The 14,377-nt window shown below is 40.9% G+C and overlaps 1 protein-coding gene across 2 annotated transcripts in view; it reads right to left on the bottom strand.

The window, feature by feature from the left end:
- Window positions 1-14,377, bottom strand: part of PRKCH (protein kinase C eta) — a 194,949-nt gene that overhangs the window by 72,386 nt on the left and 108,186 nt on the right. For both annotated transcript variants that reach the window (XM_006915103.2, XM_025049138.1), the window contains exons 5-9: window positions 10,233-10,321; window positions 9,087-9,216; window positions 6,852-6,979; window positions 3,934-4,077; window positions 3,591-3,764 (exon numbers count right to left, since the gene is read on the bottom strand). In XM_006915103.2, the coding sequence (XP_006915165.1) occupies window positions 3,591-3,764; window positions 3,934-4,077; window positions 6,852-6,979; window positions 9,087-9,216; window positions 10,233-10,321 (665 nt within the window). The remainder of the gene's footprint in view (window positions 1-3,590; window positions 3,765-3,933; window positions 4,078-6,851; window positions 6,980-9,086; window positions 9,217-10,232; window positions 10,322-14,377) is intronic.

Genomic DNA, 14,377 nt, shown 5'->3' with positions numbered 1-14,377 from the left:
TTAGGGCAGAGGAAATCCCCTTTGTCCTTTGCTTTGGAGATATCTGCTGCAAAACACAAGTTCTAAACCCCAATGTCAGTTTTATCTCCTGTAGAGGAAAACAAAATTCACCTGGCAGTAACGACTGCCACCTTGTGGCCACATAAAAAACTTTCACCAGGAAAAATAGATTGCCAATGCTAAAGAAGGCTTAACACGAATACCATGGAAATCTCACATGGTCACTAATATTTTGGTATATTGTATAATTTATATTTTCTTGAAAAATTCTGCATTGTATAAGTTGTTTTCCCTGGGCTCCCAATCCATTCCAGGTTAATTTCTTGTTCTACTCTACAATAATGCACTCTAATTGCTGGTGACACCTCTGACTGCTTCTATAGAATCACAGGGACTTTCTTTTGTAGGTGAAAGTCCCCTGGAGTTGAGCATGAGACACTTATTTGTTTATTCAAGTAACTTGAAACAACAGCCAATGCATAACCAGACTAGGCTCACTAAATGTCTATCAACTGTCTGACTCAAAGGTTATCAGTTGATTAAGATCATCTAACTTAATGTCACAGGAAACCATCTGCTCTTTAGCTCAGGCCCTGGGGAAGATGACCTGAGCTGTAGCTGCCCTGCCATTTGATTTATGGTATGAGCAGGAAGCTCAAACTTGAAACACAGGTAGGTGACTGGTACCACCCACCAAATGGTACCATCCTTCTTCACAAGGGTGTTTCAAGCCCGAGCTATCACCCCACTCCTCTCTGAGAAAACAGCTGGATGGGGTGGGTGAGGCTGGGGAAGGGCTTTGTGTAGGCAAAGCACAGATCACAGGAAATAGCATTTCAGGGCTACTCAGGTAGAAGTGGAGGACAGTCAGAGCTGGAGCTCCAAAGGAACCACAGACCTCAGACACGAGAACAGAGAATCAGGAACAAGGTGGCAGGGGCAGCAAAGACGGCAGAGAATCTAGTGCTGTCTGGAGGAGACACAAACCATGAGGAAGAAGGAGCACAGGAGGAACCATGGCATAAGAAGCTATTAGCTGACCCCCCAGCTCCTTCCAACACGCTTGGACAGCATAGGAGCACATGCTGTGCATCCCCTTTATATATCCTCTTGTCTCCCAGGTTCCAGTCTTCCATGCCCCACCCATTCTCTAGGCTGCACATGAGTCCCTTCCAACAAAGATTTGAACACAAGTGACCTTTAAACACATGCGAATGCTCAGCCTCACTCACAGTCAGAGAAATGCAAATTAGAATGCTGAAGAAGCCATTTTTAAATCTCTCTGATCATCAGAATGACAGAGAGCATGCTGTTGATGGGAGGGTGGGGGGAATCGGCCTTCTCACACATGGTCTAAGAGTATGAATTTAGAAATTCAGCAAGCAAGTGGTAAGAGCCTGGGCTCTGCAGTCAGACTGCTTGGCGTCACAACCTCCGCCACTTGGAAGCTAAATTTCTTTGCCTCAGTTTCCTCATCTGTAAAATGGGAGTGATGGTAATGGAATGTACTTCGCAAGGTTACTGTAAGGCTAAAATGAGATAATACAGATAAATCACTTAGAACAGTGCCTAGTATAGATGGTGAAATGTTAGCTATTTTTAACCACTATGGGGGAGAGGTCCAATTGGGCCCAAAATTTTAAATGCTTATACTTCTGACAAAGCAATACAACTTCTAGTAGTGTATTGCATAGAAATAACAGCACACTATGTAAAGATAGAAGCACAAGGGTACTCACTGCCACATTGACTTAAAAGACCAGGTACAACCTAACATATAGCAACAGGAAACAAGTTAAATAAACTGTGTCATAGTCTTAAAATGCAGCCATTAAAAAAATGAGGCAGCTAGGTATATACAAATATTAAACAATCTCAAAGATATATTATTACATTTTCAAAAAAAAAAAGAAGGTATAGAATGGTGGGCAATGTATAGTACCATTTTTAAAAAATAAACATGAATGCATATATGTGGTATGAATGTATGCTGTCATGCAAAAAATTCTTTGAAAGGCTACACATGAAAGTAATAACAATTGTTTCTTTCAGAGAAAGGATATGGATATTTGGAGGATGCTTATATTATCTATTGCAAAACAATTAGTTTTATAGTTGAAAAGTACAATCTGATATGTCATTTCTCTATTTAAATTTCCTCCATTTGCTCGAGACTAAAATCCATGCTTCTTAACACAACTTACAAGACCCTTCACGGGCCGGTCCTGGCCACCTCTGCAGCTTCAATTCTCGCCATACTTCAACCTCCATACTTCACGCACACTGAGCTATATTCACATCTCATGTTCGCGCTCTCTGCTACACCTGTGCATATGCTGTTACCCTACATAGCACATTCGCCTTCATTCTTTTTGCCTAATTCTAATTCACCCTTCTAGTTCCAGCTTTGCTGTTACTTTTCCTGCACCATCCTGAACCAGGTGGGATGTCCTGCACCTGCTCCCACCACACCCTCTACTGCCCTGATGGTAGCACAGACAAGGGACATGTCCCAAATTCAGTCCCAGAATATCTTCTGACTACAAGAAGATTCTGAAATATCTGTGGCAGATTCTCTTAGTGCCTTCTCAGGAGCCATCTCTCTTCATTGACAGCAGAAGCCCAGTTCTGCACCCAGTGCTAACTTGGCTGCACAGTGCCCCGCCCCAGGGGATAAGTCAGAGTTGGTCGGAGTCTACCACGGTAAACCAGCTTATCTTGGCTAGATACTTGCTCTTCCAGATTCCTTTGCAACTAAGGATGAACAGGTGACTCGATTCTAGAAAGATTTTTCTCTCCCTGATAAAAGGAGTGGCCCATGCATCCCTTGTGCCTGTGCCCATGTTTCCTGCTTTGGATGCTTCCATATGAGGTGTGACGTTGAACGCTGTGGCAAATAACTTAAGACTCCAAGGAAAAGAGAGGCCCAATGTCACCGAGCAACTAATCCAACTCTAATATTGCTACCATCAGACTCTTCCAGGGAAAAAGTTTATACTAATGAATTAAACTCATTCTTGCTGTTTATTCTGTAAACCACTATTAGTTGGGTATTGTTAACTGCAGCCAAAAGCATTCCTAATTGCACATCATTACAGGGTAAACAGACTCTAATCCCAGGATCAGGCCAAAGAATTGAGCCAGGTGTCCTTCATTAAGGCCAGGAGCAATGTCTTGGGACATTACAAACCAAGGTGCCCTCTCTGGGTCTACCCTGGTCTGAACTCTTGTTAAGCATTTAGGAGTAGAGCCAAGGTCAAAGTCACCAAGATAAGCAGCCCATGACATTTATTCTTAGACTTCTGTAATCTTCACTCTGCTAGTGAAGACTTACATAGAAAGAGCTTTTCAATCTTAGGACACAACCCTCAAAGTGACCTTTCTCCAGGACAGCATGAAAGGGAGGGTTAATTCACTGGTTTCGACTCTCCACCAGAGGTCATCAGAAGTCACTGGGTACCTTCATGTGGCCCTACCATGGGAGCTCATCCCCCAAAGTTTCTGACATACTATATAAAATCATCAACATCTTATCGTCTCAACTCTTAAAGAAGGAGGCCATGGGGACACTGAATGCAAGTCATACTTACAGGGGTCTGAAAGCAGCAGAACAACTGAGTGAGGAAGGGGTGGTTGCGTGCCAAGGACAGGATCCTTTTCTCAGTCATTGTGCACTCCACGTCGTCATCCTGCAGGATCACGTCCTTCTTTAGCACCTTCACGGCATAGAGGTCTCCTGTTTCTTTTATTCTTGCGAGCATCACCTACCGCAAAGCAGGAGGGAGCATGAACTCTTGAAGTTCTTAAGGAATAGGTATACACAGGGTAAAAAGGGAATGGCATGTGGGAAATGTGTGTATACATATGCACACACTCAAACAACACACATGTAACATGCTTACTTTAACCCAAACAGTGAAAGCCAAGACTCACCTTCCCAAAGCTTCCCTTCCCCAACACGCGGATGAACTCAAAGTTGTCGATACCAAATCGGTTGGAAGAATTAACCCCCACCCCATTTCCTTCTTTGGTGCTCTCCTTTCCCTGTCGTCTTAGAGTAGATCTGGAAACGAGCTTCTGCAAAGAAGAGAAGAAATACAGCGTGGGCATGAAGCACTTACGGATGAAGAAGACCTTACTTGCAGCCCCGCCTCCCTCCCGCCCCCCCTCATTATAACACATGGGGAAAAATCATTTCAGTCTGACACGTGGTCAGGTTCTGCCATTCGAAACCATCCCCACATGAGCTCCTAATCTGTGCTTACTGTATCTGGGAAAGAATCAGTTAAAAGTATATCCGAGCCCACCGAGTTTCAGTTTGTGCTCAAATGAGCGTGTATAGGGACACAAACGCTAGTCTGGTCCCTCGGGTTTCTTGCGACTGCTTTCTACGGGGTGGTCGGATCCCAAGAGCGCCACCTGGTGTCCACTTCCCAAAGAGAGGTTTTCATGTTTTCTCAGAGGATCAAATACCACTCCAAACCAAGACATGAGTGAATCAAGCAACATTATTTACACAATATTTTAAACAGTTTCACACACATACGCACATCTGTCTTCCCACTTGATTAATTTTTAACATAATAAAATTGTTTTTAACATTTTTTCATGTTTTTAACATTTTTTCATGTATATTTTCCATATCTTTAAATATCCTCCAAGAACATGAGTTTTAAGGGCTGACCAATATTCCGTTTTGTGGATATATCACAATTTATTCACTAATTCCCTACTGTTTGAGGTATATATGATCTCTCATATTTTAGTAGTATAAATAACCACAGTGAACATTCTGGCATTCAAATCTTCAAAGCGGGGATTAGGAGTGTAGGCTTTCAAGCACGCTGCCTGGGTTCAAATCACAGCTCTGCAACCTAACCCACTGACCTTGGGCAAATTACCTACCCACCATCTCTGTGCCTCAGTTTCCTTTTCTAAGAAAGGGGATGTTACAGCACCAGCTGCTTGAGTTATTATGAGGATTAAATGAATAAATGCATATAAAACACTTAGATCGGAGCTGGCACATTCAATAAAATGAGCTGCGTTGTCATCGTCATGATCATCATAATTAAGATAATTTTCCAAAAACCGAATTCTTTAAGCCAAAGTGTTAATTTTGAAGACTTCTGCTACACAATCAGCTTGCACTCTAGGAAGGCTGACACCAGTACCATGAGAATTCCAATCTCATGACACTGAACCAGAAGTGTGGCCTCCTTGGTAGGTTCCACAGTCCCATCACAGAGAGGGTGCTACCTAAAGGCAAGGTGACTTGCAGATGCTCACCTTGGGACATTTATAATACAAGCTACCACTAAACAACAGATCAAAAGTCTAACATCCTGGAGCTTTTGACCTATTTAGATGTTTTTAAAAGCTTATCTGGGGCAACTTCTAAGCAATGTTTGCAATAAACAGTGCACAATAGCCTGAAACTATTACCTACTCAACCAAATAAAACAGTGACAGCAATATATAAAATGGATCACCACAAAAATCCAATTGTTTTAATAATTTCTCCTCCAGATCTCTGACCATGAATTTTTCAAAGAGAGAAAAATTTTACCAGCTTGAATTTTACTTCCTCCACTTAAATACTTCCCCTGGTTGGACTGGCCCTGGCAGAAAATTCTAAGCCCGTGTTCCTCAAATTATTTTTAACCCATTCTTCTCTTTTGATAGACAGGTTTCTCTGTCTCCTTTTAAGGTACTGTCAAGTAACAGGTATCTTTGGTTTTTCCATTATTAAATATCATAATATTAAAGATATTTGGTTCAAATGACATACGACAAATGGCACTGTCCATTCCTAGAGGTTGTGCTACACGGTCTAGCTTATTCCCATTGTATTTTAGAAGCCCTGGTGTGGGCTGAATCCTTAATCTCTGCTCTTCAGGAACAGCTATTTGTGTATTAGAAATCCTTCTCATGGTATTAGCATCCTGCCTGTCTATTCACAAAATGGACAGACTTTGATGGACTCTGCCAATGTCTTCCTGAAATATCAAGAAATACAATGTCAGTCCAAGTCCCCGATCTACCAGGTATCCTTCAGTAAAAAGGCGATGGGATGGCTGGTGCTGACGTGTTCTGGATAACCAAGAACCTGACAGTGATTGTGCTTCCTTTCCTAGGTGCCCAGAGATATTTCACAGTGAAGTCTAGAATTTTCCTGAACCAGCTATCAAGCTACACCTTTCGGAAATCAGCCATAGCCATGGCTCTTTCTCAGCTCTCTGCAGACACTGCTTAGGAAGGCAGCAATGGGATGTGGGCCTGGATGACGGCAGGGGGCGTCACTCAGGGAGGTGGCAAAACAAAACCGGCCAAGGCGACTGATACAACTCCACCCACTCCTGGGAGCTGAGAGGAAGGAACTCCTATCTGTTGCTAAACTTGAAAGATAAATTCACAATCTATAAACAAAAACTGCAGAACTGCTGGATTCCAGGGCTGTGGAGACTTTCGGATATCTTCAAGTTCAACCCTTCCATAACAACGGAAGCTGAGGCCCATTACCCATCAACTGCACTGCCAGGGGCCCAGCCAAGAGCATTACCCAGACCCCTGGATTCCAAGCTTTTTACCAGACCACAGTGACAGGAAGCTGATTTAAAAAAAAAAAAAAATCCTTCTGCTTCTTGCTATATCTGCATGCTCATTATTTCTTGTCTCATAACAGTATGTAGAATCTGATTTGTGGAACAAAATGCTCTTTAAAAATGCAATAAATCTGTTTATTGTGTTTGCTGAGATTAGAAACTTTGATTACGCCACATGTGCTCATTCAGGGTTACCACATGTGAACAACTTCTAAATTACAACAGATGAATAAAACAAAGTCTCACCGAGGTTGGAGAAATATTTCCGGGTTGGAGGCCCATCCCAGCCAGAGTCTTGGCTAGCTCCACTGCGTTCACCCCACAGTTAGGGGCCACGTTTGCTTGACATCGGATGTGTACATTCATTTTACATACTGGAAGGAAAAGAAGGGGGTCCACATTCAGAAAGAAGCCACGTCAACATGTGCTGCGAAAGAGAACTTTAATAACCTGAAAGATGATGACAGAGGAACTGTACAGGCTGAACAATGCCATCTCCTCATAAAATTAAACTTACACTCATAACGATCCCTGACATTTTTATCTATTTCTGTTTTGTGCAGAAGCAGAAAGCCTGGCATAAAGAAGAAGAATAAATTTCGAATATATTTTTTTTTCCATCGTGACTTGATGAAAGACATTCATCTAAATCGTGTGTGACAGTCACTGCCGACTTAACAGTGTGATTCAATAGAGGGATCGAAACGTTCATCAGTGTGACAGTTCAGTCAATTGAGTAACAAGGAATCATGCTAATTGACTTTATGGTTTTCCTTCTCTCTAAATAAAAAGGTAGCAGTCGACATGCCCCAGGCAGATCACTGTTCAGACAGGATGGAAATGGTGTTTCTGAGAGAAAAACTAAGTGAAGCTTTCTTTCTGAGTATTGTTGTGGTCGGCAGCCCTCATGGCACAGAGTGTGGCATCCTGTGGGCCTGCGGTTCTCGGTGCTTGCAGCCTGTGGTTCTAACCTTCTTCGTGGGGGAGAGCAAAAAAAGCATGGTGTTTAAAGGTCACAGTAAATGGCAGTTGGAAGAGGAGAGTGAAGCAAGCTATGCGCCTGTGCACAGGAAGCCGACCCGGGACAATGAAGACCAGAGGTTTAATCAGCAGAAAGTTCTGACGCAGTTTCTTCACGAGGGCCTGCTGAAGGGAGGCAGCACTGATGCAGCAAGCAACGAATCCTTGTTTCTGGAGTGTCACTCCATTTAGGTTTGGTGGGGCCTGAATTTATGTACCTTTGGGTGTAATTCTCTTTAAGAAAAAGAATCCCTACTCAAGTGAAGAGCTCTGGAAGGTGACCTTGCAAGGAAGGGAGCCTGAGGCTTAAGCTTCACTGGTTTCGCGGGAAACCCACCTCTCTCAGGAAAGCTAGTACAGAGACACACAAGTCTACAGTGGCCTTTCAAAAGCCGCATGTGACAATAAAAGCAAAAATTACATAAGCTGGACTAGAGCAGGTGTGCTACCCTCAGGGCCACCAGGGACAAGAACGAGACAGATGAGCCCCATACGTGGTTCTGCATCAACAACTATACAAAAACCGAAAGTGACTTTCATGCTGGAAACCCACACCTGAGTCAGACCATCCAGCACACGATCGAGCAGTGTCTAAACCAAAGCTATACGTGAGCCGGCTGCTGTTTTGACTGTTTGAAAAAAAGAATTAATAAATGGTGTTCTAGAGACATAAAAGAATGTGCCCTTCTTAAAAACAAGTGACTGGTCCCTTTTCGTTGACAGAAGGAGGCTTGGTAATTCCAAGCTGTCGATGAAAGTTAGTTGATGCCAACCCTGCCTCCCCATGACAGGCACTCAATGGGAGATGGCTCAAGGCCAAGAACTCCCCAACTTCTGACAGAACAAGTCAGTTCTTACTCCAGATCCCTTGCTGAGGCAAATACTCTAGGTTCCACTGGGCACAGTTAGTGAAGTGTAGGCCCATGGCCAAAGCTTAAGTCTCCTTCATTCCACCTACCCCTCCGATCCTACCCCCTGCATTACTCCTTGAGAAGACCCAGGGCAGCTCGAGTTATGCTTTTACAACCCGATTCCTGCTTATTTCCGATGAGGCCATCAGACCTACTCTCCTGCCAGTTCTTACTCGCAACCTTGGCTTCTCTTTTGGCCACCTCACTCACTAGCCCCTTCCACCTCTGACCAAGATCCCATTTTTCTCTTCTCTCAAATATCTATTAAAACACACAATGACTGGTATTTACTCAGCACTAAATAGATGGTAGCCAGCTAGCTGGAACACTGAATTTAACACTGACTTAATATTCCACAGTTAGGAAATCTGTGAATCAGATGTAGCTCTCTTTCCAAACCTGACAGGGACATATAAATATATAAATAGTAAGACGTTAATTTACAAAGTATCTAAAACCATCAGTCCTAGGTTAGATTCTGAACCTATGGAATTCCAAAAGCTCACGGCCTATTCTCGTGAAGTGGGAACCCAGTACCCTAGCATCTTACTTTTACACTGAAGTCCTTGTCGCATTATCCCCCAGAGCAGCGAGCCACAGTGATCGCAGAATGTTGGCACTTTGTAGTTGTGGATGCTGAACTTGTGTGGGATGTTGATTCCAAACCTCTGTTCAGCAATCTGTAAAAAGGAAATAAGACAAGGGCTGAAAAGTTCCACACCAACATCTTTTGTGAAAACTGTAATAGGAGCCTGTCAAATGCAGAATGTTACTATGACACCTGAGCTGGGTATATTATTTTACTACTCAGCCATGATTAATTACTTGGGCCTTACTAAGCAGACTAAGCACATTTTCTAATGAATAACACTGGACAGAAACATGTGGTGTACATTAGATTGTTCATCATTTGAGAAGATAAAAAGAAGTGAAATTTTTCGATTTATCTTTTGTATTTGGACTGTATTTCTCTTCCTGCCTACGTTCTCACACTCATGCCTACTTCCTAGAACCTTCTAACTTTAGGATTAAACAGGTCTTTTATAGGCTGCATACATTTGCTATCACCACAAGTTCTTTCAGAAATTGTGTCACAAGGTGGGGGTGTGGGGAGAAGGTGATACCCAGAGGTCATGGAACCACAGAAAGAATTCATTCCAAAGGCTGGAGGAAGCCAACAGTCACCTTATTTAAGAAGCACAATAACATACTCATCACATCAATTCTGTCTTGAAGTATTGATCCCATTTTAAGATTGAGGCAGAGAGAGTAGCTAGCCAGCAGAGGCTGGATCTGCGTTCAAATCCCGGTTATCTGATGTCAAACTCAGGGTGGTTTTCCCTCCCTCCAAATCTCTCTCCAAATCAGTAAAACTAAATCTCTATAGCTTATACCCAGCTGATCACTAATGGGATCATCTCAAGGACAGGTCATGCAACACAAGTAGAAAAATACAAATGCCATAATATGAAAAGGACAGAAATTTCAATTCTGATACCACCATCGGCTTCAAGGAATGTGGAAGGGAAGTGGAAAAGAGAGAGAAAAAGAGGAAGCTGGAGAGAGACAATGGAGAGAAAGAGAGAACAGAGAGCGAGAAAGAGAGCGCACATCCACATGCGAGAACAAGAGAGCAGGCATGCCTGGGCACAGGAGCTCATGCGGGCACCTCGTCAGCAAACTGCTATCCTCTTACCTTTGAATCCACTTTGTTAATATTGTTTTGGCACGTGCAGGCTGTAACAATTAGATGGTGGCAGCGCTTATGGACAACACAGGTACACACTAGGAAATTAAATTCACAATTATACATTTATCGGAGGCTCACAGACCAGCCAGTTAGTTACACTAGAGTCAGCAAGGGCTGTACCAAGCCAAGGTGCTTGATTTGGATGTCTGGCTCACAGAATGGCAGCCAGCACTCTCACCTTTCCTATTCTCTTTACCATCATTCTAATCTGGCCTTTGCTCGTGCTTGAACTGTTCTTCAAGTCCTGAGCTTAATTCATTCTTCCTAACTTTAATCCTTCCTGCGCCACCTCCAGAAGAATCGTCCCACAGTATGGTTCTGGTCGTCTTACTCCATGAGCTAAATCTTCAATGGCGTCTCATTGCTAGCCAAAAGAGTTCAAATTTCCCAGCCAGGTTTCAGGCCCTCCAAAGCCTACTCCAAGCTTATCTGTCACCTTTCTTCTATGGGAGCTCTTTGTTCCAATAAAAACTAGACTAGTTTCTCTTCCTGGAGTAAATCTTCACCCTCCCCTGCACATGCTCCATGTCCTTCTCAATCCCTAGGATAGCATCCTTTCCTATAGCCTAACTAAATCTTAAGCATATAATAAGACACAACTTTAGAAGTCTCTTCCATAAAAATACACTATCCCTGGCTATCTTTCTAGATTGAAATCATCTCTCCCTCCTCCAGTCTCCTACCACTAGCCTACACCCCTCATTCCAAGTTTTGCACATATAGCCTCTAATGCCCTCAGAACTCGCAGCCAGCATGACACCTTGAATAAATTAGGTGTTCATTAAATATTTGCACAATGATTCAATCAATTGCTTGACTATTTAGAGCTTTCTGAATAACTTTTTTCATTTTCATCCAGACAATTGACACAGTACAGGCAGAGTCCAGTCAGTCATTAAAGGATGAATATGTGCAATGAAGCAGTATGAAAGTATACATTATTTTTAAGATCTTTCAAGATACATGGAAGTATTTAGGATTAAATTCATAAAGACAGATGACATGTCAGCAAATAGCACTATCTTTTAAAACAAATACAGCTTTCATCAGGTTGAATTCTCAAGAGAACCAGACTGAAAGTTCCCAGAGAACTGGTCTTTTTACATGAGTGGATCTCGAAACCATCCTTCACACAGAAAAACCTTATACTCTGAGGCATTTGGGTTTGGTTTTGTTTTTCAGTTAGCTTGCCTAGAGGTTTATCAATTTTATTGATCTTTTCAATGAACCAGCTTTTGATTTAGTGGATTTTCTATACTGTTTTCCTAATTTCCATTTTACCAATTTCTACTTAATTTTATTAGTTTTCTTCTCACTTTAAGTTTCTCTTCTTTTTCTAGTTTCCTAAGATGAGACTAGATTGATTTTAGATCTTTCTTCTTTTCTAATATATGCATTCAATACTATAAATTTCCCTTTGAGCACTGCTTGCACTGCATCCCACATATTTTGACAAAGTGTACAGTTTTAACAATGTGCAGTCAAAAATTCACGTATAACTTTTAACTCCTCCAAAATTTAAGTTGTCCCTCAGTATCTATGGGGACTGGTTCCAGGACCCACCACTCCCCCAAACATACAGAGACACCAAAATCCACAGATGCTCATTCCCCTACATAAAAGGGCATAGATCGATGCATATAGTCGGCTCTCTGCATCTGCAAACTCCCAACTGCAGATAGAAACAGTACAGGTATTTTTTGCAAAAAAATATACATATAAGGGGATCTGCAGAGAAGTGGACCCAATGGTTTCAAAGCCGTGTTGTTCAAGGGTCAAACATACATTCGTTTTCATTTGGTTCAAATATTTTTTTATTTTCTCGTGAGTCTTCTTTTACCCATGTGTTATTTAGAATGTGTTGTTTAATCTCCAAATATCTTAGGGCTTCCCAGCTATCTTCCTGTTATTCATCTGTAGTTTAATTCCACTGTGGTCTGAATAGATATTTTTTTATGACTTCTTTTAAATTTGTTAAGGTTTGTTTCATGGCCCAGAATGTGGTCTATGTTAATAAATGTACCTTGTGAATTTGAGAATGTGTATTCTGCTGTTGTTAGAAGTAATATTCCATAAATGCCAATTTGATCAAGTAGTGATATTCTTACTGATTTTCTGCCTGCTGGATCTATCAGTTACTGAATTACTGAAAGTCTCCAACTGTAATAGTTGATTTGTCTATATATCCTTGCAGCTTTACCAGTTTTTACATGTATTTTGATGCCTGTTAGGTGCATAAGCATTAAGGACTGTTATATCTTCTTGAAGAACTGACACTTTTATCATTGCACAATGCCTCTCCTTATCGCTGATAATTTTCCTTGTTCTTAAGTTTGCTTTGTCTATTTGCTTTTGATTAGTGTTAGTATGGTATATCTTTCTCCAACCAGGTATTTTGTTTTATTTCTCTTAGGAAGATGTGAACAAATTGATGTCTTTAGATCTCCTAACCACTGTTCTTTCCTGCTTTTTTCAACAGCAGATGGCTGACTGAAAATCAACCCATCAAATATCCTGGCATTATGCATAAAATGGACCAGAATTGACTGCAGGAAATATCTTCGCGCTGGATAGATCCAGGCCAAAAAGTGACATAGATTCTGACCTTCGAACTCTGTTTTCATTTGGGGCTGGGATTAATAGTATAAGGTCAATTATTGTTGTTGTATTGAATATTTATTCATTTTTTTCTAAATTTCAGAACTCAACAGAATTGTTCATACATATTAAAGTAAAAATTAGATCTTATTCCATCCTAAGGGAAATAATATTTTACCTCACCTCCTCCAGAAAAGAAGGCAGGATTACCTTATTTACACATAGGCTACCACTCACTCTAGATCTATACACCTGTCCTTCAATTAACATCATATTTTTTTATGTGAAGTTTTTTATACGTGGCAAATATTCCACCCATTTGCGTGGACTTTTTATAAGTGGTTTCCATTTATGTCGTCTCATTTTACACTATTCTTTCTTTTTCATTTCCATTTTTAGCAATTATTCTTTTTAAAAACCAATAGCTTAACTCAAAAACATACAAAGAACTAATACTAACACACAATTACCCCTGGAACATTTGAAAATTGATCATTGTGCCACGGTTGGTAACAGTTGAAACTAATTTAACAAAATGTTAAATCGCTGATCGATAGCTACAGGAATTGGCACGACACACCAGTTGCATCATAATTCAATTAAAGATACATATTTCCAAATATTTCAAGCAATGAAGATAATGACTTTGTGCCAAATAAAAAGGTTGATTGCTTTAGATTATAGCACAGACACTGAGAATGAAAAAACTTTATTTTGGTTTTTCTGAATTTTCATTAGCGTTTTTTTGTGAAGATATGTGAAAGATTTTTAAAATCATATCAGCCTATTTCTTTAGTATTTTTTTCATGGTGGACTCTTTTTACATTGTTTCTTCCATGTAAAATAAAGACACGTGAAACAGTAATCTGCGTAAATTGAGGGATGGGTATAGTGCTTTTTTACCAATCATCTGTGGGATGTAGATGGAGAAGATGCCGTGTATGTAAACTGTGTGATGACAGCCAAGCCAAAAACATGGGAAGCCCAAGTAAAAGACAAGAGCTGTCCAGGCTGGCTGAATCTTCTGGGTAAGAAGTCTTCTTTCACTCTTCCCACTTTTATTTCATTCCAATTCTACCTGAACACTAGTAAGCTGGGTTGATCTTAGAATTGTGATAATCAAAAAAACTGAATGCATAATAACTTATAAGATCATTATGAGCCCAACTTTGAACATTTCTCACATTTTTTAAAAAAATGAAAGAAAGAAACAAACAAACTTGAATAATAGCTTCTATTTCCAATCAGGTAAAGAGAAAACATCACTGTGCTACTTCTCACCTCTACTGACAATGGAATTATAAAAAAACAAAAACAAAATAAAAAGTTTATCTTTCATGTTATTGTAGACAAAACTTTAAACAACTGAATTTTATTAGGTATCCCGGCTTTAGGAATCAAAACATCCTCGCTACATTGTCTAAAAATACACAGCCAAAATTAAACCAAAACTAAAGTTGTAATTCTATTGTGGGGTGGGGGCGGGAGGGGGG

This window comes from Pteropus alecto, unplaced genomic scaffold, assembly GCF_000325575.1.
Source record: "Pteropus alecto unplaced genomic scaffold, ASM32557v1 scaffold276, whole genome shotgun sequence".
Lineage (NCBI taxonomy): Eukaryota > Metazoa > Chordata > Mammalia > Chiroptera > Pteropodidae > Pteropus > Pteropus alecto.
This window is presented reverse-complemented; position numbering and strand designations above follow the sequence as displayed.